We start from the raw sequence: 26,861 nt of genomic DNA, 5'->3' as shown, positions 1-26,861 counted from the left end.
CCTATCCAGCTCAACTCAGGGGACCGGCTGAAAAAGGGGTCCCCTACTCCTCCGCCATCTTAACCTCCAAAGTACCTACTGCTTTTTAAAACGTGGTATTTTTTATGCGTGCAGAAATTTCCTAACACTTTGCAGGAATACATTGAGATAAACACATTTGGGATTGCTTCAATGTCCTTTTTAAACAATAATCTGTCTTCAATGGTTATTTCATGATATTTGTCTCTTTTTCCATCACTTAAGTTGGAGAGGATTGTGGGTGTTTTGAAAGTTTTAGAGGTTGACAGCACTGTTTTTGGGGGAACAGGGACTGGAATCTGGGGCCACAGGTCAACTTTGAGTGTCTCCTCCTGTGGAGAAGATGTAATGCCTGGGAGATAAAGTTGACACCAGCACAGTCCCCTCCTCTGTGTTTGAAAACCGGAGGACTCGAGGGACAGCCCCCCTCCCTTATTCTTACCTCCGCTCTGACTTCAGAACTTAGTGTTTTTCTTGGATGTGCCTGACTTGTTAGCATCTTTCTCCCTGAGTCTTACAGACACTTCTGATATCTCTCGATGTTTCCTGCTTTCACACGATCTCTCCTGGAGGCTCCCTCTCAGGACTTCATTTCCAGTGACTTAGGTTATATGGCCAGGCTTAAACAGGTGTTCTGACCCTGAGAGTGATTCTACCTTGTCAGTCCCGACACTGGGGGCATCCGGACCCTGGCTTCTCACACTGTTCAATGTGAAATCCCAGAGTGGAGGGACAGCATGAGTTGCATTCGACTTCCAGGGACCTTATCAGTAGATGGCAAGAGGAAGGGGGTGTCCAATTTGTGGGCAGGCTCATGCTGAGTCCACCACCATCACACGGCTGAATCTACGCACCGTCACCCAAGGGCCACCCCTCCTAAGTTAGGGACAAGTCAACCAAGGTGGAAGAAGGAGACAAAAGTCAATAACTTCAAATGTTGAAGTTCCAAACTTCCTAAATACTTGACCAACCAACCTCAATTCTGTTCTTTGATGTACAACCATAAACCACGCTGTTTGCATGAAGTCTTAGGCTCCTAATGCTTAGAATAGGCTAGGAAAAGGGCAGAGGTAGTCAGTAGATGACTACACATGTCAAAATCCAAGCTCAAGATCTTCTTGTCAAGTTAGCCTCAACAGGTGGAATTAAAACAACGAAACGATAAATCTGTAGGAAGTCTCTTTTCCCAGTTACAATACCTGTGGAAGTGTGGGGACAGCTGTCTTACTCTACTCAGGCTGCTCTAACTGAATACCAGAGACTAGATGGTTTAGTAACAGGACTTTATTTCTGACAGTTCTGGGGGCTGGGAAGCCCACGATCAAGGCACCAGCAGATACGGGAGCTGGTAAGGTTCCACTTCCTGGTTCGCGGAGCACCGTCCTCTCGCGGTGTCCCCTTGCTATGTTTTCACATGGCAGAAGGGATGAGGGAGCTCTTTGGGGTCCATTTTATAAGGGCACTAATCCCATTCATGAGGGCTCCACTTCCCCCAAGGCCCCATCTCCTTTGATAGGTTGAGGGCCTGCCTGGCTGTCTAGCTTCTTAGTTTATAGCCAGACTGATACATCAAAATGTCAGTCTGGCTCCCCTGATTAAAACATTTCAGTGACTCTCATTTCCTATAAAATAAAGCCAAGCTTCTTAGCAACTTAACGTACAACTCACTCAGTTTCGTCTCCCACCACTCCTGCCTCACCGTTCAGAGACAGACATGTCCCCACAGCCTGTCTTGTGTCTTCATTTTTCTCTTCCTCACATGTAAGGAAATGGCTCACTTTACTCGTCTTTCAAGAAGCAGTTCAGATATCATACATAGGATGCTTTCTTCCAATCCCCAAATTGGGGCTCAGAGAGTCTCCTCTGGCCTCTCCTACTTCTCCATAGGCATCTCCGCAATAGCGTCAACCATCTTTAGTGGACTTTTATCTTGTCTTTGCCTCTTTCTGAGCTTCCCGTGTGTGCACGTGTGCACACAGTAGGAGCCCAATATGTGTTTTTTAAGTAAATGAGGTATTCTTTTGGGGTTGTTTGAAGCCAGTTTGAAATAATTATTTCTTTTTTTTTTTTTTTTTAAGATTTTATTTATTTATGTGACAGAGAGACAGCCAGCGAGAGAGGGAACACAAGCAGGGGGAGTGGGAGAGGAAGAAGCAGGCTCCCAGCGGAGGAGCCCGATATGGGACTCGATCCCGGAACCCCGGGATCACGCCCTGAGCCGAAGGCAGATGCTCAACGACTGCGCTACCCAGGCGCCCCTGAAATAATTATTTCTTAATCTCTTCCTTCCACTAGCTTTTATTTTCCTCGGGACTTTCCTAGTAGCTTCTGCTGTGATCTAGATAATACCTCCGTGAGGTAAACCAAGGCTTGCTCAGTAATCTACCAGCATGTTACAGGCAATAGAAGAGTTACAAGGCTCTGATGAAGATTGATAAGCTAGTTGACTGATCCATTCTTAATATACACTCCATACCCCCAAGTCATTATTGTATTTTATGAATAATGCATAGAACTTCCTCTGGAGAGCAGGAGCTTCCCTGTTTTGTCCATCTCTCTCTCTTCCCACCCAAAACTGTGTCTGGCACCTAGTAGGTGAGTTGCTGAATCCTGTTTATTTCCTTCTAGAACAATCTACGTGTTTTCTGGAAAGTCATTCTCTCTTCTTCCAGCCTGTTCCCCAACACTTGGAGCCAGAAAGAACCTATTTATCACTTCACAGGAATCCCCAATCTCACAATATCTTAACAGTTTCAACGGTCAATGAGGTGATAGAGCTGCAACCGTGTGTTTGAGAACCCTCCCAGAGTGTGTTAGAATTGACATGCAACCTACTTTTTCCATTTAGAGAAAAGTAAAAAAGTTGCAGAAAAGTTGCAACTTTTTTCAAGAATAAAACAAAACCCTGAGTAACCTATATTTGAGGTTGACAAAAACCCAAGGTTGAAAGTTCTAGCCCATGGACCCTGCACCTCCTTTCCTGCTCACTAGCCATAGGACCTTAACATGAAAGCAATTGAGGACTCTGTGTTCCATGTTCTCAAACATTGTGTCTTTCCTTCCTCCTAAATCTTGCTGAACTCTAAGACAGTAATGTCCTTTATCTTTGTAGCCCCGGGGGCATGCTCTTTGCCTGCCCAGAGAGGGAGTGAAAGGGAAGAGGAGAGGCAGGTGTATGAAAGGGGGCAGGGAGGAAGAAAGAGTAGGAAGAAACAAACTGACACNAAAAAAACCAAAAAAAAAAAAAAAAAAAAAAAAAAAAGTGCAGCTTTTGGAGTTGGCATGTGGCCTGTGACAACTACAAGCATGTTTGGGACTCATTAGTGAAGGCAGTTGTGTAAATGTCTGAGTCGGTTTAATCTTGTCAGTGAGAAAGAAATGACTCTTTTCCTGGTGAGTTAGCATTTCTCAAGCCATTCCATTCTATTGAATAAATTAACCTAAGTCCTGAAGTACCTCATCCTAGAGGTCACAGCAGAGGTAAGAGAACTGACTTCAATATGTTGGACCTTTTCTTTCTCTACCCGCCATGATGGATTTAAAACAATGGAGTATTTTTCAGAAACTTGCCGTTTTTGCTAATGCATATATTTTAGAAAGACTACTTTTAAAAGAAAGAATTCTATCACACCTGAATGTAACCTCTGATTGGGTTGACAGGTATGGTTCTGCAGGTTATCCCTGCACAGCTCCGAGGGCATTCTTCCAATAGGCTGCGGTGTTCGTGGTGCCTCCCTGCTATGGTGCAGCGTGGAACTCACCAGCCTGAACTCCCCTTCCTCCAAAGGATAAATGTAGATAATTAGGCATCACCACGAACGCACACTTAAAAGGAGCAAAACCAAAATGGTGTGGTCACTCAAACCTTTTGGAGAAATTTTAGTTTAAGAAAAACCACCTCTAAATGCCTTTTATTTTATTTTTGAAAAGTGTTCATTACCTGATATTATAGGCGTAATAGAAGCTGAAATTGAGATGAGCACTCTGCCGTGGCCAGAAGTGGAAAGGCGTAATTAACGTTAACTATTTATGTGGCTCTAGGAATTTAAAACAGAAAAATTAATTTTCGAGCAAGTCAGCGGGAAATTTTTTATAAACCAGTCATTAAAATGACGCTGGTGTTACCAATTACGCATCAAAGATCACTTGAGATAATTCCCAGCTGACTTGATAACAAGGCGCAGTATGGGAAGAGAGAATGATCCAGTATTTAGTTAGTATTATGTATCCAAATGTATGTCTGGATTTTATAGGAAGCAAAATATGTCATTTGGTGAAATTGAAGGATTAGTTGTAATAATTAAGGATAGAATGTTATTCCTAAAATTATAGCAAGCACATGATAAAGCAGAACTTTTAAATTGTACGTTTGGATGAAATGGGGAACAAAAGACCTGCATTGGCCCCTGTAAAAACCAGCATAACAATGTGATAATTACAAGCTACACTTTAGCCCTCACGCCCTCAAGTGCAATTTACTGAATAGATTAACAAGGAGCAACAAAGAAAGGGACTAACCTTTATAAAGGCCTATTTTGTGCCACATACTGTGTTAGATCCATAACTATTACTGATTCATTTAATTCTCATTATCCCCCTGGAAAGTAGATATTGCCCTCCTATTTAATATGCTGGATTTCTGCAGGATTATAAATGCTTACGATCACCTAATGAGAACACCCAAGTTATTCCTGATTCAAATACCATGCTATTTCTGCTGTCCTAGAATGACTCTCAGATACAGCATAGTAGGTGCCCAAACTTCGGAATACTTTAAGGAAAAGCAGTCGTGATAGCTAATAAAGGAACTATAATTATCAGCAACAAGCACTGCCCAACTGATCCCATGTTATTTGCTGCAGCTGATAATGACCTAAAATGGGGCACCCCACGCAGTTTTAAAGCTCTTTTGATGCTGCTTAATGAAATGATCCTTCTTTCATTTCTTCTTTGCTCAATTCACTGTTAAGAAATGACCCCCAGAACTGCGTTGTGTTTTCCATAATGATCAGTTCTACAAATGCCAATTATAAATTACTTAAAACATTCCAAAAATGTTCATGTGAGAACTCTTTGACTTACAGACACGGAAATAGAAACAAAGTCAAAGTAAGTCAAAGTAAGCTGTAACTAGAGAAGTTACATGTGTATATCCTAAATAATGAGGAACCTGTGAGTCTTTCACTTCAGTGAAGAGAAATTATTTCAGTAAAATCACACTTAGCTCCTACGGTCTATCTTCATATTATGCAAAGATAAAAGTAATCTTCTCAATGAAGTAAAAATTAATGTTAAGCGACATGGACTGACAAATAACTTCCCTGCATGGATTTCTCTGTTGAATGATGATAAAACCAGTAGATACTGTTCAGTTAGCACTTAATTGCATGCCAACCACTGTGACGTGCTCCTCAAACATGATTGCATTTAATCCTTGCAACAAGCCTGTGAACTAGGTATTCTTCTCTCCACATTCAAAAGAAGGAAGTTGGGCTTGCTGAAATGGAAGAACTTGGCTAGAGTTACAGGGTTGGACACAAGCCTCCTGTGGACATTCAGCCTGTATATCAGTGGCCGAAGCCCGTGATTGTAACTACTGCTTCATGCTATTTATAATTAGGTGGTATTTTAGATAAAAGGATTTATTTTTATTTTATAAGAGAGCAGCAAATATTTGGAAATCTCTTCTTATTGTCTTTTTAATTTTTTTTTTTCTTACAGGGAACCAAAGTCCTACAGATGTTCATGTGGTACCTGAATCCACGGCAGGTGTTCGATCTTTCTCAGGAAGGGCCCAAAGATGCGTAAGTCTGGAGATAACCCACGTGGTCCATGCTGGTTTAGGCAAGTGAGAAGGACTTCGGCTGTGAAGTCAAGCTTCATTATTAAATTACCTTGTGAAATATTTTCTAACCATCGCTCATTGACTTTCTCAACTGTAGTCACCTCCCTTAAATCTTCACCTGATGTTTCTCCTCCTACTCTTCCGGCCAATTCCCTTCCAAACCGGCTACGAAGTTGTTAACTCAGGGCACACTGCTAGTGTGTTTGCTGCTCATGTGCGTGCAACTGTAGATTATTTACAAGTCTGCATTGAGAAAGGGTTTGTCATTTTATACTTATGCATGTACAACTTGGGAGATGTACATTAGTGAGAATGTAAGTACATATTTGGAGAGTGGCCATATTTATTTATGAATATGTTCGTGTATTTGGATGAGAGGTTTGTGTGTGCACCTGTGTCCATTTGAGACAGATAAATGGATTATGCATATGGATTCCACACTGGAATGGGAAGATGTTTTATTTCCTGCTCAATCTGTTTATCTGAACTCCTCAGAAGTTTCATTCTGTTTTCGTTAGAAGTGTTGAAGATAAAGTTTAGATGTAGGTGACGTATATCCTGTATCTTCCCTTTGCTGGTGGTAGTCCTGAACGTGGTGGGAAAGAGCAGGACTATTTCTGCTACTGTCTGATTCCCTATTCTATTTACTAGTATTTTAGTAAAAATATTAATTATTTTTAAATAAGTAACAGTATCAGAGGCAAAGTAACTTGTTCAGATAATTTCTAGAGAAATAATATTCCTTTATGAAATGGATAAGTCGTATATTTGAAGCATTCAGGAGAACGTTATATATAAAAATTAATTTCTGCTATTCTTTAAATCTATGAACTTCTTCACCACTAGAGGTCGCTACAAAACTTCTATTTTTTTTTTCTTTATTTGAACGGACTAAGTCAAATCTGCTACCCTAGCTTTTGCCCTTTTAGATGCTTTTCTTAAAATCTTATCACTTTGGTTAGACTTTAGGCAGAGCCTTCATAGCTCATCCTAAAGAATGTGGCCAGATAGGAGATGTTTCCAGAAAAAAAATACTTGCTTTAGAAGATGATGTTTTTTAGAACAGAGGCATTGACAGCTTCACTTAAGGAAATGTTTTAGCAGGGGTGTTATAATTGTGTTTTTTCGAGAGCCAACATGAAAAATGATGTAATTTTAAGCAGACAAATTTTAAATAAAGAAAAATCAGTAAATCTTCCCTCTTTGGGCTGAGGAGTATAAATTTGGTTCGAGTGTTAGTGAATGAGCGGAGAGAGAGCTAGAATTGTAGGTATGGTGGTAATGCTGTGGGCATCCTCCCACCACCCTGTCTCTCAAAAAAGGTTTGCTGGGATTAAGAGAAGAAAGTATAAGTTTCCAAAGCAAATCCAGGAAAAGCTGACAAATAAGGAGGAGACATGTAATGACTACTGACTACCGATTAATGAGGATTTTCTTTGAGAAAGGAGGAAGGGGTATGATGGGAAAAGAAAAGGAAGTCGAAACTAATTAGGAAAAGCATGTGAGTTGATTCATTAATAGGGATTAATAGTTTTATTCTGGGAAATAAAACTCTGGGACATCTTGAAATCCCATTCCAATGTTGGCCATTTAAAAATGATTTTTGCTACCAACCTCTGATCCAGTTGTTGGGGTCCGTCCCCTCGTGATGACTTGGTAACTAGTTTTGATGACATCATTAACCTCATGATTATACATTTTCTCCAGTAGACATCCTCTCCTCTTTTTTTGCCCTGTGTTTTCTCTCTGTGGTGGCCACTGATGTGCTCTTTTGTTTATTTCATGTTGTTTTTCCCCTATAGGCTTGAGTTGTATAGGAAAGTACCAAATCTGCGAATTCTGGCCTGTGGCGGGGATGGAACGGTAGGTCCTTGAAATAGAATCAAGCTCCCTCCTTATTTCTTCCATCTTTCTTTTGTTTTCCTTATGACGATTCTCTTTATTCATTCCCCCCTCGCCTCTTTCCAGTCCCCTAAGACCTAGGTCTCTATCATGCAAATCATAGCCCATAAAGGGTTAGAAGGGATGTGGTTATTGTCCTCATGGATTCATATTTGGTCTTCCTAAATTATGTTCTACTCCCTCAGCTATACTATCTCCCTTCCTGCTCTACAAGGTAAGAATGTGGTCGGATCATTAGAATGAAAGTTATAGATGACTAAATTCTTTAAAAAAAAAAAAAAGAACAACTTATTTCCTTTAGTTCTTAATAATTGGTCACAATCAATAAGAAGTATATGGGCAAAATTATTGCATTTGTTCTTTTATGAGTGGAGATAAAACTTAAAATACTGACATTGGTTTGCCTTAAAGATCATTTTTTTCTATTTATTTTGTTTTATTATTTTATTTTTTTAATATTTTTTTACTATGTTATTCACCATACAGTACATCCCTGGTTTTTTATGTAAAGTTCGATGATTCATTAGTTGCGTATAACACCCAGTGCACCATGCAATATGTGCCTATCCCATTCCTCCACCCTCCTCCCCTCCGAAGCCCTCAGTTTGTTTCTCAGAGTCCATAGTCTCTCATGCCTTAAAGATCATTGATTGGTCTCTTTTGTATTCATTTTTAAAGAAAAGATGGAATTGGGCTGAACTTTAATATTATGGGTACATTTTCCTTTATTTGTCTCATCTGTTTCTCCATTTGCTCTCTACTTATGTTGGTGTATTTAGCAAAGGCAAAGAATTGAATAACATGACATTTAGACTCTGCTGCCTGGTGTCTTTTTCTTCTGTATTTAGAGTCTGCTCTCATAGGATCTAGAATATTATTATGAACCATCTTTGGCTTTTCTCTAATCTCCCTAATTAGAATGTTTAATTCTCAAAGGTAGCAACAAAATCTTTTAACTGTCTCTCATAGCACTTAATGCAGCATTGGATACACATTATATACCAATAAATGCAACTGGAAAAAAAAATAGAACAGTGTTTCCACTGGTCCCTTAAGTTACTCCCTGAAGATGAAAACATTTTTTAGTTGGGAAAATAGTGTTTACGTTTGTCAAGATTCACAATATACATTATTAGCTTATAAGATTCAGTATAAAATCTTAAAGCTGAGAAGCCGAACCTGTCTCACTTTATTTAATCCAGTGTTTTCCAAAGCTGTTTGACCATGGAATGTTTTCTTTACAATACCAATTAAAGTTCAATCAGTTGTAGTGTTGTAGGAGATAGGCTGAGGGATGGGCTGGTTTGAAATTTTCACAACATTTTTTAGTAGAATTATATCCAAACAAATCCTCTGGGGATATATATGTATTTAATATATAGTATGTGTGTGTGTGTGTGTCTGTGTGTGTGTGTCTGTGTATACACACACATATATATGTATATTGTGTGCATATATAAATATATTAAATATGTATTAGTATATTTATTATGTTTTACGTAATACACAGTGTTCTTCTTAGCTCAGCTGTCCCCAGATTAGTTATCTTAAGATATAAACTTATTGTGACCTTTCCCATAATTCTTTTCCTTATTTTAGAATCTCCTTATCTTTCTACATGACTTCAGTATTTGCTCCCATCTTTCCTCCTTCTCTAAATCTCAGTGACAGCAGCAGAGAAGTTGAGATTATGTCTGCTATCCTGAATTCATAGTTTTTACTCTTTCTCAACCGAAGTGACCATGACCTCAAACCCATGTCCACTTCCCATTCCATCTCCACATCTTGGGCTTCACCACTGATTGAGTGCTGCCCCTTCCAGATTTCTCCCTTCACCCCGGAGCCTCCTGGCAGCTTGCTCTCACTTCTCCTTTCTTCTTCCTTTCCTCTCCTCAGTGGGTATGTGTAGGATGCACATTCTAGGGTACGTGGTTTTGAGGCATTCTCTGCAATTACAGAAGTATTTGAAAACCCAGGGTTTTAAAGCTTGAAGGCCAAAGAGAAGAGAGTGGAGTCTGGAGGCTTGTGACACAGCTGCAATTAGGGAGTCCAGGCCAAGGTTCCAGAGGAAAATGAAAAGATTGAAGTAGAAAGGACCACTCATAGTCTATTCTGTCAAGAAAAAAACAAAAACAAAACACAAAGGCATTTCAAGAAGGAGGCAGTGGTTATAACCTGAAGGAGAGACTGGAGAATTATCGTTGATTTTGGAGATTAGGAGGTAACTAGTGGTTTTCAAGAAAACCATCTCAATAGCGTGTCTGGGACAAGACCCAGAATGACAAGCAAGTGAGACTTGGCAAATAGCTAATGAATCCTAAAGACCAGACCCAATTACAGTGTTGGATATCTGCGAATGCGCCCTGGTGTCATTAATAAGACCTTTTTGGCACGATGACTACCTAGTTCTCCTACTTAGCCGGTCTTTTCCAGCCTCCTTTCTTTAAATACACCATAATTAATAGGTACTCCGCAAGGCTGGGTATTACTCTTCTTTTATGTTCTAGGTGGTTTTTTCTCTTAGGGACTGTATCTGTGTTCCTGGCTTCAGTTTTCATACCCTTCCACATAATTCACAAATGCACTAGACACTTATACTCAGGTCCCTTGCCACAGGCATGCCCCGAAGGAAAGTAGTTGGTTTACCCGAGGGTTGGTGCATAATTTTGTACTAATTATTTTTTCATTGGTAATCTTTGTAGTTTAATCACTCAGAATCAAGACTTGGCTTATCTTGTACCTTATATAAAACCAGGTTTTATTTTATTTTATTTTACTTTACTTGGTTAAAATGGATGTTTTGTGAAAGAGACCTGGAGTTTATGCAATGTTTTTCTAGGTAAGTGATTGATATTTTTAATCTGATTAGTTTAGAATAAGAAACTTTTAGTTTTGAGTAGGGGCAGAGTTTCTATAAAGGCGAGGCTTCCTGTTGGATTTATGAAGAAAGCTTGCTGGCTCGAGGCAAGTGAAGAGTAATTCCTGAGAGTGTCACGTATACATTTGACATAAGGCATTCAGCCTTTACTCAGTGAGCGTATCCATCACCATAGAAGCTGTCAGAATTCTGACAGTAGAGTGACAAGGTCCCAGGGAGAATCAGGAATGGGATTTTTTTGTTGTTTTATTTTGACTGATTAGGAGGAGGCTATATTAACCCTTAACTGCATTAGTTTATGCAGGAAGTATTATTTCACGTATAGTGTCTTGGGCTTCGTTGCTAGTTTTGTGTCACTCTGCTTCCTCGCACTTTTAAATACCCCATCTCCCAGCCCTGCACTTGTCGGCAGAAGAGCTGGTTGGCTGCCTTTGTTTCTGCCTTTCAGCAGGTTTCTTACCCTCCTTTGAGACCTTCTAAGTCTGCAAAGGGATACATTTGCCCCTAAGGGTGTTCATAGTTGCAACATTATAGTAGTATAGACCATTGCTATTCAAGAGAACTATAATACAAACCACACTTTTAAGTTTTCTAGAAGTCACAAAATCAGAAGCAGGTGAAATTAATTTTACGATACATTTTATTGAACCTGATATATTCAAAAGATCATCATTTCAACATGTGATCATAGAAAAACCACTAATGAGATAGTTTGTGTTCAGTGTGTGCTGTCTTCAAAATCCAGCATCTGTTTTTACTTGCAGCACCTGCAGTTTGCATTAGACACAGTCCAGTGCTCAGTTGCCGCCTGTGGCCAGTGGATGCTGCAGCGGACAGTGCAGGTGTGGTCTCTTTGTAACTGGTTAGCACAGTCCTAAGGTGGTCACATAGTTGCGGCTATTGGATGGGCTTGTCTCACCTGTGATCTCCAGGCTGAAAGAAAACTCCCCCAATTCAAGAATGATCTCAGACCTTCATGTTGATAAACTAGTTCCTTTTCGGTCATGTGGCAAATGTACATTCTTTCCCTTCCTTGGCCACATCTCTACCTGCCCAGCTCCCCATAGTTGTCACTCTGCTTAAATATTGAAGGACATGTGAACCAAGACCCCAGAGGTACATACACCCTCCCCTCCTGATGGCTCCTCATGGTGTAATATGATGCCTACCTCTCTGGCTCCTGACCTTGATAACTGGGCTGGACCTGCCGGTCCGCCTTTAACCATATTAATGTCTTTCTAAAGGCCTGGAGTTAAACTATTTGGCCACCCACTTCATGCTTATTTCTTGATCACTTGGCTTCCCTAGATGAGGATGCACCCCAAACAGTAGGGACCCCCATGCCCTGGCTTATTACAGCCACTGCCAGGAAGAAAGTGATATTTCCCTTTAACTGAGGGTGGCAAGCACATCATTCCAAGCCCCTTTCCTCCCAAAGCCTCAGCTTATCTCTCTCTCTCTCTCTTTCCACCCCCTCACCTCTCTCACCTATCTTGATTTCTTTAGGACTGACTTTAAACATTTCTTTTAACACACAGTGACTTATAAACTATGAAATACAAACATAAATTAAAATATCAAAAGGAAGAATCAGAGTGTACGCGTTCGAAAGGGACACCCAGGCATTAAATGCTATCTTGACCTTTTGGCTCAGAAATGTTGGCCTTGTTTCCTTTTGATTTCTCAATATGCCCATCCTTCACTCTTTGCCAGCATATAAGGTAATGCAACATGTATCCCCTCTGTTCAGAGAAAGTATCAATTCACGGTTCTTCCCAGCCCTCAGCCACCTCCCATGTTAGTACATCGCAGAATGAACATACTGCTCAGAACATTGAGCCATAGCTAAGGTGCCGCCTGGACAGGTGGGGGCAGCACCGACCAGCAGCTGGCAGTGCTCACTGCAGGGCTGCTCTGCTCAGGGACAAAGCCCAGGACCCTGGCCTTTCAGATCGGGCAGCCCTGCTCCACCTAACACAAGAGCAGCAAAGAACGTTGCAAACTGGGAAATGATGTCACCCAGTCTGGATCGTTTTTTTCAGTTGTAGGAAATATGCCGAGGGCTGTGTTTTGCAGTTAATGACATTTAACTGAAGGAGTGCTGATGGTGGGGACGATTTGGGTAAATGTGAAAGCCTAGCTAACACAATCCCCACCACGAACCTGAAGCCCAGGCTTCCAGAAGGAACAGGTTCCTGGTAAGGGAGGGAGAGGCCCCGGTAACAGCCTTGGGCCTGAAGATCTTTTATATAGTTTTACTTTTATAAGGACAAATATAGATTATTACTCAAGATCTTTTATGTCTCCTGCTATTGTAGATGTATTTGTTTACATTTTCTCTCTCTCTCTGTAGCACTTTTCTGTTTCAGTGCAGCTTGGCTTTTCTGTTGTGGGTAATCTCTGGAAGACTTGTGATTGATGGCAGCCAAACGTGGCATTGATTTGTGACCCTGAGGTTCAGCTTTTAAGTGGAGAGACAGGAAGAGGGCGTTTTGCTTCTAGGAAACTGGACCTTGACCTTCCTAGAGGAAGTGAAGAGGAAGAAAAATAAAGCTTAATCATAGCGACTAATGCTAGTTAAGCATTTCTTTCCTGTTGTGAGGCACATGCTAAGTAATGTCCACATGTCATTTAACTGATACCATAACCCTAAGAGTCTTGGGAACTTGGAGAGATGGAGTGGCTTACCTAGCTTGCCCCGCCAGCATGTGATGAGCTCCGTTTCTCCCTTCAGACCTACATTCTGTTGCCTTCTGAGGAAGCTGGTGTTGGGTCCTGTAGCTCTTGGATGAGAAAAACTATTAAAGGACTGTGCAAAGCAAAGATAGAGACCCAGCTCTGCTAACACTGATGGCACTTGAGAGAATTTCATGACGCATCTTGGCTATGAAAGGCAGGCGACATCTGATATCTCAAGGGCTATGTAATGATGGAATACTAAACCTATCTGATTGTATTGGGGGGGAAATGGAATATTTGGCCATTGGAAGAAGAAGGTAGAATATATTTATGCAGTTCTTAAATCAGTTGCTTAAAAGGGGAAGACCCTTTCATTCAAATCAGTTATACATTTTCCTTTTCTGCTTAGGCCAAGTGTGGGAGAAAGAGAGAGGGTGAGAAGTCCAAGTGTCCTGGGGGTTCCCTCCTTTCTGAGGAACCACAGCACAGGATCACATGGATTCTTGGCTACTTTCTTTGAGAAAACAGTAACTTCATTCAGAAAGTCTGAATAAAGGCTATTATACCAATTAAATAATTATTGGAAGATACCCCATCAATCCATGGGAGTTACACGACACTCATTTCAGTCATTGGAAAAATATGTTTATTTCATGTTCTGTGGACTAATCCCCTAACCTTCCCATCCATCTTGGTATTAGTGTTTTTCCTATTATTTGGAATTTTTCTTTGCAGGCTTCTCTTCAGAGGAAGTTATTTTGTTCTGTTTTGTCTTTCCCGTTTCTTTGTCTCCCTCCTTTCACTATTCCTTCCTAGTCATTTGCATGGTTTCCAGGACTCTGAGACACAAGCGGGATTTCTGTAGGTGACTCAGGCATCCACCCTGGGATGTCCCATGTTGGAGGTCTGTCAGTAAGCCAGTGGGAAGGTGGGCCCACCAAGAGGATTTCTCCCTCCAGCTTCAATGGTCTCCACTGTCTTTGGGCTATGGCCTCAGGCAGGGGTCCTTCACGCTCTTTTCCAGCTTCTCTCCTACTGGCCAAGAGGGGGCCACATTCATACATGTCCTCCTGCCGGGGGCGGGGGGTGACCTCTTACTCCCTATTATCAGACAGAAGCTGAATTCCTGGCTTCATCGGCTTGCCATTTTGTGTTTGGGTTGCTTCTGGTCCCTGAAGATTTACTTTTCCTGTCATTGTGCCTAGAGTGCAGTGGGTATTGGAAATGTGAACACATGACATTATCTTTACCAGGAAAAGAGAGACCTGTTTCACCTGAGCATAAGAAAAAAATTTCTAATTTAAATGTACCTGAAAGAAAGTAGACTGACTTGTGAGTACAACTTGTAAGGGGGTGTCTGAGTGTTCACCTTTCGGAGATGTTCTAAAGAGACTGCCTTCTTTACAGGGGGTGTTGGATTCGATTTCCACTGAGTTCCATTGCATCTCTGAGCATCTCTGGGTCTACTCAGGGCTGTTTTCATCTGTAGTCAGTGATCCCTGATTGCTGGGATTTCTGAGTTTTCCTGTCTTGTCGTAGTTTATTAGAGGGATCTGCTTCTGCTGTGTGTGGTTTGTGCCTTTAGCCTCACAGACACAGTAGCTAGCAGGGGCTTCAGAACTATTTAGCATCTGACCTACACTTCAACAGCAAGCTTTGTTAATACCGTCTGTAAAAGAACTGAGAACATGTGCGGTCAGAATCTAAGGAGTCACCTAGGAGTGACTTGCCCAGTTTGAGAGGATGGAGGGACTTCTGGATACTTCTTTAGATCTGGATTTTTAGTTCGTCATATTGGGTGAACATGGTGGTATGCCTTTCTAGAAGGTAAACACAATTTTAGGCTTCCTGAGGGACAGGCAAGTTTTACATCCTGGGAAGAAATACTGTGGTGGAGAAACGAAGGAATCTCTAGAAGACGGAATCAAGAGACCCGATATGATTCTGACGCTGACACTCCTAATTATTTAGTCTTGAGCAAATTGCATCACTTCTTTGCACCACAGTTAATAATTCTACAAATTGACTGAATTTGATAGAGCAGTTCCTGAGGTTTCTCCAGGACGCCAAAGATTCCAAAAGTACATGCCACTGTCTCCAGCATGGTCAGGCCATATCCAGAATGGGATCTAGGTCTTCATTTAAAGGCTCCCTGCACCAGAGCAGCTAAGAGGTTAGCTTGGTGTTTGGCATACCTGATATTGGAAACCAGCTGTACTGCATAAAACATAGGATATTAAGGAAGTCATTGAATCTTCCAAGTTTTGGCTTCCTTATCTATAAAATGGAGATGAGAATTATTCCTACCTTACAGAATTGTTTTGAACTTTAATAATAAAATTACAGAACTTTGTTCAGGGATCAGCACCTAGAAAGCAATGGTATGTCCCTCTCTTTGTTCATTGTAAGCTCCTTGAGAGCAGCCATCTACCTTACTTATCTTAGCCCAGCTCATTCATCTTATTTCATTTGCTTAATTCTGTGTTTTATATAGTAGTGTTCAATAAATGTACTGTTAAAGTACATTTAAAAAAAAAGATTTTAAATAGGACTCATACAAATATAGAATAAATGATGTCAAATTTATTTAGCTCTTTAATGAAGGAACCAGCAAGACCGTAAAGTTGATTTATTGGAGAAGTAAAGGAAAAGGATTATGTAGTTTATACAAAAATAATTTTTCTATATTTGAGACACAGCTGTTTTATGGCCTTATGGGGGAATAAAACCAAACCTTTAACATAATCTTCTGTTGTCGACATTTGTACCCCCACAGGGCAGAAATCTTCCCATTGACCTACAGTCATGAAGTTTCTAGGCCTGTGAAACCCTACTTTAGTATGATATTGTGAGGACATGCAAGTTCTTTTTGCTATTTCCAAGTTTGGGGTAATTATTCTAAATAGTTACAAGACCAAACCTAAAGTATTATTTATCTTGGAAAAAGATTAAATGGGAATATGATTCTAGTATATAAGTATCTATTTTCTGCCTAAACTTATAATAAGTACTAGGACCATCCATAATTATGTTTTCATAATGTTTCATTAAGAAGAATATAGGGATATTTAGGAAAATGCTACTAATTTCTACGATGATGCTTTGGAGGGTAACCACTTAATGAGTGCTTACATGGACCATATCAAGGGCTTTATATACATTTTAGTTTAATCCGTAAACAATCTTGTGAGGTAGGCATTATCTCCATTTTGAAAATCAGGTAAATAAATCTCAGTGAGGTTAAATAATTTAATCACGATTATGTAGCCAATATGAGCCAGAACTGAAATTCAGTCTGATTCTGAGTCTTGTATTGTCTCCAGTGCCTATGTTATAAACCTCCCTAAAATTTTAAACTGTTCTAAATTTTAAGGTCGATCTCAAGTTAAACATACAGATGAGTGGGTCTGATTTTGCTTATATGACAGCATGTACAAAATGGTCCTTCTAATAAGAGACTTGCCATTTTGAAACCTTTTAGATAAGTGGTCTGTTTCCTGGCCACCAGATTAAAATATATATGTTTTAAAGGAAAATAAAACCATTTCATTTGCTTTTTAAAGCTTTCTTCTCAGGTTGTCTTTGTCACTTACCTATCTTTCTTATATCTCTTCTGGCCCCCGAAATGTCTGTAGGTGGGCTGGATCCTTTCTATTCTGGATGAACTGCAGCTGAGCCCTCAGCCTCCTGTTGGGGTCCTTCCTTTGGGGACTGGGAACGACCTGGCTCGGACTCTCAACTGGGGAGGGGTAAGAACTGCTCTCAGGAGCTGCCCATGCCATCAGGCAGGAGGGACCTCGAATCCATGGGTGTTCTAATGGAAGGGGAATATGCTACTGTTGTCCAAAGAGTAAGTTAGAATTGAGAATCAGGGTGCCCACACATGGGACCTTCTTCAGTTTAAACTTATAAACATCTAGAGAAGAAAATGTGGTATAAAAATGGGGGTTAGTACATAGGCTGGGGCTTCTTGAGGTATCCACTGAAGGCCAGTTGGCTGGGTTGGCCTTCACCGGAGAATTATGGCTTTTTTGGAGCATTTTGTTTCTCTGGTTGGTGTCATCATGGCTTTGTTGTACAGGTAGCCAACTGTCCTTTCCACCAGACAGCCAACGTTAGGCAAACTCAGTGGAAAACGTTTACCTGTCACTAACCAGCCATTTTGTTAAATTTTTTGCAGTGTTAAAATAGTAAGAAAGCACAGTTTGCTAACATAAGCAGCTCTGCCAGCTTTTTATCTACTCGTAGGAGAGATTGGGCTGGGCTCCATGAAAATTATCTTCAGATATTAGCAGATATTAATTTGACCTTTGTGTGAATTTTCCTCCCGTGGGTGATAATTATCTTTGGATATTAGTAGATATTCATTCAGTATTGGGTGAATTAACCTCCTACAGGTGTTTTTAGTTTTTCATAGTAGAAATAATAATACATTAGTTGCTTCTTGTAAATATGTTTATCACTGTTAACTCCTCTGATCCACATCCGTGACTTGACTATCCTTCATAATCATGCTGCCAATAACTCATGCTCAAGGAGTAAGTGGTTGCTTAGTAGGGCTGTGCCTCAGACAGACTCGCCTTAGGTCATGGAAGAGACAGTGTCCCACTACAAAGTTAGAGAGAAGTGAATGAGGTGGAAGGTTAATAGAAAAAGTGGTCTATCATATGCCACCTTGATTCTTTTCCTCCTCTTCCATACACACCTGTTCTACCTATCTCTCAAATTCCTCTCGTAGGAGGCCTGGGGAGTCCTGTTTTCATTTTGACAGAAGTGACCGTCTAGCACGGGCTTGAAATGCCTGCCAGTGACTATTGGTTCTTGATGTTGGCAAAAATTACTCCATAACTCAAACCAGTTAGAACAGTATTTCTATGCATGTTACCTGTGACTGTCTTAGGTTTTAAGTGCTTCAAGGAACTGGTTTACTTTCCCAGCCTTAATGATTGCAAAATAAACAGAGAGCTATAGCAGAAGGGCTCTTGTGTGCATGAAATGCCCTTGGTTATGCTGTTCACTGCTCTAGGCGGCAACGGGTATATTCTTTGATTCCTTAGGGCTACACTGATGAACCTGTTTCTAAGATCCTTTGCCAAGTAGAAGATGGGACAATTGTACAGCTAGATCGCTGGAACCTGCATGTGGAAAGAAACCCAGACTTGCCTCCAGAAGAACTTGAAGATGGCGTCTGTAAGGTGAGAGAGTTCTTTCTGCTGCAGAAGGGAAGCCTGGAGCATGAACTTGAGCCACAGAAAATACACTCCTGGCTGGAGAATCATTTGCTGATTCCTCCCTTTGAGATCACAGGCTGATGTTTGAGTTTATGGCTACTAGGCTTACGAGTACAACACTACTCTGTGATTCTGCCCCACAGACATCTAAAGACTGAGATTTCCTACCTGCTTCCAGAGCTCAGGGAACTGTTCTGTCCTCAACTTCCACACCGGAAAGAATGTATTCGTTTTCTAATCTTCCAAGCATTGCAAACTCATCACCTGTGAGAAGGTGGAAAATATTAATGTTTTGAAGCAGTAAGCATATGGTTTTTCAATGGAAAGATAACCTCCTGAGATTTGTAGTCTCCTGCTAAATATCTCCTATGTGTAGGAAGTGTAACTAAGTCGGTTTCATCACTTGGTTGGGACTTGAAGATGCCTGAATAAATATTTTGACTTAGTATTTTGCCTTCAGTGATTGAGCTTTCATTTCCACCCAAGACAAACCAAGAGACACAATTGTACAGATGTTAGTGCAGAGCTTCAGCAGAACATTTGGTTCTAAGTTCTGGCCTCAGTTTCAGATAGATCTGACAGGTTGCCAAGTAGCCACTTCTGGCATATTACTTTCCACTTTTCTTCTTTGATCATGTAGTCAAAGTTTTGCATGCATAAGAACCTCCAGGTGCATCGGTTAAAAATGCAGATTATGGGGCCGAATCCCCATTAATTCTGATTAAGTAAATTCAGGGTTAAGGCTCTGGATCTGTACTTTAAATGGCATCCCTGCTTTATTAGATTATGCCAACATTGTCATGGGTATTTCCACTTAAAAATAAATTTCAAACCAAACCAAAACCTAGTTATTCATTAGCACCATGATCCTGACCAATTAACGATAAACATGCAAGTTTATTATTTGGCTAAAATAGGGTAAAATATGTTTTATCTTGTCTTCACATTCTTCCCCCTAACCCATGATCCAGAAATTATAAGGTTTCTATTAGATAACATGACTGCTTAGTAGATATGCATTCATAATGTCACAATGTTGTTTGAAACTACAGATATCATCTTGGGATATGATACTTCTTTTTGATGGGTTCAACCTACAGAAACTGGGTGGAAAATAGCCAGAGTGAAAAGAATTATGCCATATGGAAATTTTAAGGTCCTTTCCCCACCAAACTTAGAATGCTTAGGCCCTCAGTAGAAATCTCTATTTAAATCTCCTCCCAACAGCTTAAGATAGGGAAAGACTCCTTGGTACAGCCAGGGAACATTAATCCAGATAATTAAAGGGCTTTGAAAAGTTGGATTTTTGAGGAGATGTGTAGGAAATTGAGGCAATTTTTCCTGGAAAATATGAATAAGGACTTAATAACATACTAAATTGGGATATTATTTAGGGGATGGTGACCAGATGTTCTCTTAAAGCTATCAGTGATTGCTAAGACATGGGTTAGAATTGTAGCCAAGAAAACATAAATGGTAGGGATGAACATATCTGTGCTTTTGGCAAGATCACCAACCCTTGCTGTCATTACTAAGGCTTGGTATTTTGTTTAAGTGCAGGAACTGGACATTCTCAAATATGAAGCCAGGAGAATGAGACATGATTCTGGCATTGTTCTGTGTTTAGTTTCTCCCCTGTTCTCCAGTCAGTTGTAAACATTTCTAAAGGGGCTGAATTGACCTCCAAATATATGATAAGCTCTGACTCAGAGCCTTCCATGGGGGGTTCATTCTTTATTTCCATTGGAGACCAAGGCTATCCATTTTCTTTTCTTCTGTATTAATATCTCTCTTTCTGTTACTGTCCCTCTCATTTCATTTATCTCTTAATGGGACAAGGTCCTCACTCTAGTCAAACAAAATCTTGCTGATTAAGGGGCATATGAAACCCTGTAATAAACTTACTTTTGAAATCTTGAGGGTTAAACACTTCTAACAGAAGAGAAGTGTATTTCTATCTGGAGGCTAAACCTGATAATTATCTGAAAACACTATCCAAGCTGAGATGAAATTGCTTCTCTATTTAGTTTAACATTTACCTTCTACTCTGAGTTGTAAAGGGAAAGTGGAAGAGCCACAGTTTCCTTTCTAGCATTTTCCATGTGCTTTTCTCATTGTTCTAACATTGAAGCCTTAAAAGCACATGAATTTTGCCGTTACGATGAAGGATTTTAGGTTACATAGTCCCCTCCTTTACTAAGCTTGTAGTGGTAACAGCAAGACACCCAGAGGACTTTAGGAAGGCTTGTGTGTGTACCCGCATCTGTGTCTGCATATTTCATGTCATATTAAAGATACAAGGTCTGATAGACTAAGTCAAAATCTGAATAATACTGACAAATGTGTATATACACATCTATTTTTTTCCCTGTAGATCAGGGGTACCTGAATGTTTCCCACTGCCTTATTGCTTATGACTTATGTCAAAAATATATTTTTAAAAAGTGGAAGGGTAAGCATATTAAATATAAATCATTTGAAGTTGCAGTATTAATATGCTGGATGTGAGGTCTCAGAAAGTACATCCACTGACTGGCTTACACATGATCCTTCCATTCCAGTTGACTTCCTAAGTTTGCTTAGTGAGTCATTCTTTGTAACTATTGGACATATGCTTCCCTCAGCTTAATTGGGCTCTCTTATTAACGTCCACAAGAATAGTTCCCATTTAATAATTTGTATTTGCATCACTTGTTTCCTATACCACTTAAAATTCTGGGGAGTGTTACTTGATTTGAGCTTTCACTAATGAATTAAAAAATCCCCTGTTCCTTCTATGCAAACACCTTCTACCTTGGGCTGTGACTTCACTCTTTCCCAGGGACTGTCCAGAGACACGTGTCTGGCGTTAGGCTTTATTTTACTCTTTCTGCCTGGTTACGCACCACTTCACCTCTACTTTGTTCACCATTGCAGCTTCCTCTGAATGTTTTCAATAATTACTTCAGCCTTGGATTTGATGCCCACGTCACACTGGAGTTCCATGAATCCAGAGGTGAGGACAACGTCCCATTTGCATCTCCCAGGGAGGAAGTTTCCAGCAGGTGTTTTGCATGTTCCCTTCCGTTTGCATATCACTTAAATATTGGCAGTGTGCATCAGTGTTGTTCATTTTAACTTTCCTGATGACCCTGGGAGCTAGACAAGATAGGAACTTGTTACAGATAGGACCCTGCGACCCAGTTGTTGAGGGTCTCAGAGATGTAAAGGACGACACCAGATGGATGTTCCAGGTCTCAGACTGCTAATTTTTAAGTTTGACTAGAAACTTTGAGGTTAGTGAACTACTAGGAAGTGATAAAGATTCTTTCATTCGAGTCATTAGGATATTCACAGCTTCTTGAACCACCCGCATCTGTGTCTGTTAAAGACCAACACTCTGTAACCCAGGGCCATCAAAATCTGGCAGCAAAAACATACACGTCCTCTCTGTGTGCAGAAAAGAGACAACAGGCATCATAGAACAGTAGGGGAGCTGATCGGTGGTTTAGGTAGAAAGAAAGGGTAGTGATTGGATTGGTGGTAGAGGTGCTGGGAATGCCCATCGGACAAGCTAGAGCGGTGAATGAGAGCCCGTGGTAATTTCAAAGGCTAAAAGAGATGGGGGCAAGATTAGGGAACAAAACCGTTTTTGAAAGAGAAATAAGATTAAATAATGGCATGCAGTTAAAAACTAAGATTAAATAATGGCATGCAGTTAAAAACTTCACCAAAAAATTTCTTATGCCATTCAAAGCCGAGAAAGTTTAGGATTTGGGCTTATGTTTTGAAGCCCCAGTCTTCCGTGCTCATGCTCACTCACCTGGTGTCTCTTCATCTCTCAAAATCTCTTATTAATGTACCTATGTACCTCTGTGTCTTTGCCTGTATCTATATCTGTACCTAGCCTCTTGGGAGTGTGTTAATATATACCCAAAATCATGCCAGGCGGTAGGTTAGAGGGTATGTCGTGAGATAAAAGGCATACATGAGAGGATTATTTTACTTCTTTTCCTTCAGATTCTTCAAGAGCATCAGTGCTTTTAACTCCTAGAATTTGAAATACAAGAGACCTAAAAGCTAGAATTCAAATGTTCAGATTCTAGTAATAACACAGAGGAAATTCTGATAACATTCGTATGCACTAAAGGTCAAGAGTGGAGTTGTAGGATTAAGGGTGTTAGAATACAAAATATAAGTGAAGTCCAAACCTGTAATTCTCTTACTGAGATCAGCAATTTTGGTAGGCTTTGCCTTCCTGCTTTCATGAGGCTTTTAGGGTCAAATGCTGTGTCAAATAAAAGCAATACTCAGCATAATACCCTCCGCCTCCATCCATGTTGATGGAAATGGTATGCTGGCTAATTGAATTTAAATTAAATAATACAATAAAATAAAATATAAAATAAAAACAATGCTGATCGAAGAGAAAGCCATAGTTTGACTTTTCTCTCTGATAGGTTGGTTGATAACAGAACCACAAATATCAAATACCCAGAGAAACACCACTGCCCTCCCATCTCCCTGCCATAGACAGCTCTTGGAGATAGATATTCAGGGAGTCCTACTTCAGGGCCCGCATTTATAGTCTGTTGGTCTCCCTGTATTTAAGGAGACTTAATTTGGGGAAGTAAATGGAGATTACTTTCCTCATATCTTAACCCATTTTTCTCCCTCATATTCTTCAGGAGACTCTGGCTCTGGCTTCCTAATAAAAATCCTTCAGTTTCTTAACAGTATTTATAACATAATTATCACCAATGCATAAATCTTCCAAAATAGACCTCCTGGCATGAAAAGAGGCCTAAATGAGTAAGTGGTAGACAATGAGCTCATTTAAGGGAGCCTAATATTTTGTCTAATTAATCTGACAATCTCCTAATGATACATTTCCTTGTACTATGACGAAACTTCCATGTCTCAGAGTGAAGGGAGCAGAGAGAGACATCAAGGGGGAAAGACCAGGCTTAAAAGAGAATTCTTAAAGGAAAGTAATTTTTTTCAGAGCTGTGGGACTATTTCATTTGAGAAAGGAATATGCAAACTGTGGTGTGTATGTATATATACATAGTTTAATATATAGGTGATTATAAAACAATTGGTTGAAAGATGCAAAGCATTAGTCTTTGAGTAGATTGTTATTGAGGCTTAGTGTAAGTGCTTTCAAACAGTGTGAAATAGAATTGCAGACATTTGCCCTGCAGGTAAACTAGAGCCCGTGAGGAAAACCAGCCACTGAAGACCGAGCGGGTAAGGGAGAATTGATGTGGACTGAGACTAACAGCCACAATATTCATGAAGACCGTGTAGAGATAAATACCTACAAAATGTTGGAAACAGGTTTGGTCGATATACCCATACCGAGGTGTGGACTTCTTAGTACCTGTTAATCTATTCACTTTGCATGAGTTAAAAATCATTAATTTATGATGAAACGTATCATTACCCAAGCTATTTTTTTTTTTTTTTAGTTTTTTTTTTTTTTTTTTTTTTTTTTTTTACTATTTTCTGTTTCTTTGGATTTTCCCATGTTTTTTACCTGGGTAATCAAGAAATCTCAAGCTCACTTGCGAAAGGAAAAAAAGATAGTATGGGTACATTTTCAATAGGGGCAGACTTACTTATTTCTTTTGGTATTAAGTGGCTATTCTCAAGCCAAGAACACTAATAGCTGAGACTTCAAGCTGTTCTCAAATGCAGACGCTCACAGTTTGAGACATCATGACAAAACTTGTATCACTTGCCATGAAATACTTGGAGGGTGACTCAAAGCCTCATGAGAGCCATTATAAAAAAAATGAGCTTGGATAGAATAACCTATTAGGTATTAATAAAAGATGTGTGTGTGTACACGTACGTACTTGGGATTTATACTAATCTATCTACATGAAATGGGGAACAAATACAAATCTCAACTAAGGCAGAATCTTTAAAAATGTAATTGTAGAAGCAATTTTTGGCATAGATGTGAAATAGCCCATCAAATAAAGGGGGTAATTAAAGACATTTGAGATAGTTTATTGGTGGTATTACTGTGTAAATGCTTTTAGAATTGACAATAGAAAATCAAGCAAGGAGCAAAGGTAGTCTTAACATTTTCATTGACTTTGTATAAAAAGAATGCAAACATTTGAATAATCTGGGTTTCTATATTTGATCAAAAAGTAGGTTTAGTTCATTTGATTGGAAAATAGAGATGCTTTCTTATTAAAGTGGTTAAACCATGCATGGTTGAACTGTTGCTTGCATATCAGAAAGTGCAGTCTTTTGGAACAGGATTTGGAGACGTAACAGAATTGGCCATTTAATTTTCAACTGGAGTCTTGCCCAGAACTTTAATGATTATTGCATTATAACAGTGCTTGAGCAAGTACATTGAAAATATTCCCATCTATTAATGTATAGCCATGTTAACAATGATCATGGTTATCGGGTGGCAAAGTTAGGTCTCACTTTGCCGCTGTATGAATTAGATTGTCATTTTTTTTGGACATGAAGAATATTAAGCACCTCAAACTTTTAGCCTGAGATTGGATGCTTAAATTTTACTGCCTCACTGAAATTACTTATTCAGAGGAGTTGAACCTTACGCTACAAGGTCAGGGAAATACAATTCTGACTTTAGAGGAGGCAGTATTTAAATTTGATTTAAAATTTACTATTTTCACTGAATATACAGAGACATGCAGATCAGCATGTTTCCAAGGATTATGAATGTTTCATGATTCATGTGGAGAATGAACAGATTTCTTTAAAAAGACATTTCAATGGCTTGTTAAATTTCATCATCACCATCACTGCAAAGGACACACTACCAGTCTTATGTCTAGGTACTGAGACTCAAGCATGATTTGCCCTTGAGAAACTCTCACTGTCCAGGATTCTCTGTTTGTAACCTTCTTTTCCATTTTGAACCTCTGCATGTCACCTACCCTTCATTCAAGATTCAAGTGTACCTTCCTCTGGAACACTTTTGATCATTCCCTTTATGTATGACTCTCACTTCATCTGACATAGGCATTTTGTATGGCATATACAAAATGATGTTTTACTTTACTTTTCAAATCTATCTCCTCTACTCTAAACTCACGTGGGCAAAAAAGCATATCTTCTTATATTCCCTGTGCCAAGTCCATGGCTATCCCAATAAGTGTTTGTTACAGAAATGGAAAGTGTAATCAGAATATAGGCCCTATATATAATATAAAAGGTAACAGTAGAAAGGAATATATAGTAGGGATAAGATTAGTTGTATAGGCAGTAAATAATACAGGAATTTGGCAGGGAAAAGGTATCAGGGGAAAAGTTCCAGAAAGAGTAAGAGGGAGCTGAGAGATAAAGGAGGAGTGTGGAATATGTAGAAAAGAAGTGAAATGGGTAAGGGCATTTCAGACAGCAAAATACAGAGGGACAAATGATCTTGTAGTAAACATGGGATGTCCAATTAATAAATGATGAAAGATTTTTGCAACAGTGTTAGAAAAGTGGATAACGTTGGTAAAACTATTTGTCCTTAATGGGAGATGATGTTGGAAGACAAGAATTTTTTGGATATATACAATCTGAATTGAAGTGGCATCGTTGCTGTAGGCATAGATTTTGGGATAATGTATGTATAGATAACTGAAGTCTAAAGATTGGGTACATATCTAATGCAGAGAATATGGAAAATATGAGTTCTGTGCAGTTCAAATTACTTACTGATTTTTATAAACATAGAGTTGAACTTGTATTTATGAATATCTCCCCTAATATGCCAGACAAATTACAGACAGAAGTAGGGTTTAGGGTCCTATTTTGATGGCACAGATGTTATTGTGTTGTAGATAAAAATAGGATTAATATAGTAAATCAATGGAATGGAATTTACCCAGAATCTTATTATCATCATAACTGAATTATATCTAGAGCCAAAGCACTTATGTGATTTAGATGATAAGATTTGGGAAGTTTGAGCTAAGAAGATGTAGGTGAGATTTTTGGGTTTTGAGTTGATACCCTAATGGCAGTGAGACCTTTGGGGACCTTGAAGGGAATGAATATTTTTCTCATGGGAAGGATGTGAATCACGGGGGCCAGATGGTGGGCGACGGTAGGTAGAATTTTGGCCCTTATGACCTTTGCTATTTGGTATCATGCTTGTTGGTTAGGTTAGTTTACCTGGCAAAAAGACTTTTTTAATGTTATTGAGGTCAATAATTAGCTGGCTTTATACAGGAAGATAATTCTGGGTTATCTGCATGGGCCCAATGTGATACCATGAGCCCTTCAAAGCATAAGTGGAAAGTTAAGTAGGAAGTCAAAGAGATGTGGTAGAAGGGGAGTCAGA

The 26,861-nt window shown here is 39.7% G+C and overlaps 1 protein-coding gene across 1 annotated transcript in view; it reads left to right on the top strand.

Annotated features, from left to right (window-relative positions):
- Positions 1–26,861, top strand: part of DGKI (diacylglycerol kinase iota) — a 402,958-nt gene that overhangs the window by 220,326 nt on the left and 155,771 nt on the right. Inside the window, exons 11-15 of the mRNA XM_034647002.1 lie at positions 5,740–5,822; positions 7,666–7,726; positions 16,958–17,071; positions 18,380–18,517; positions 21,470–21,548. Coding sequence (XP_034502893.1) covers positions 5,740–5,822; positions 7,666–7,726; positions 16,958–17,071; positions 18,380–18,517; positions 21,470–21,548 — 475 coding nt within the window. The remainder of the gene's footprint in view (positions 1–5,739; positions 5,823–7,665; positions 7,727–16,957; positions 17,072–18,379; positions 18,518–21,469; positions 21,549–26,861) is intronic.

Source organism: Ailuropoda melanoleuca, chromosome 1 (assembly GCF_002007445.2).
Source record: "Ailuropoda melanoleuca isolate Jingjing chromosome 1, ASM200744v2, whole genome shotgun sequence".
Taxonomy (NCBI): Eukaryota; Metazoa; Chordata; class Mammalia; order Carnivora; family Ursidae; genus Ailuropoda; species Ailuropoda melanoleuca.
This window is presented reverse-complemented; position numbering and strand designations above follow the sequence as displayed.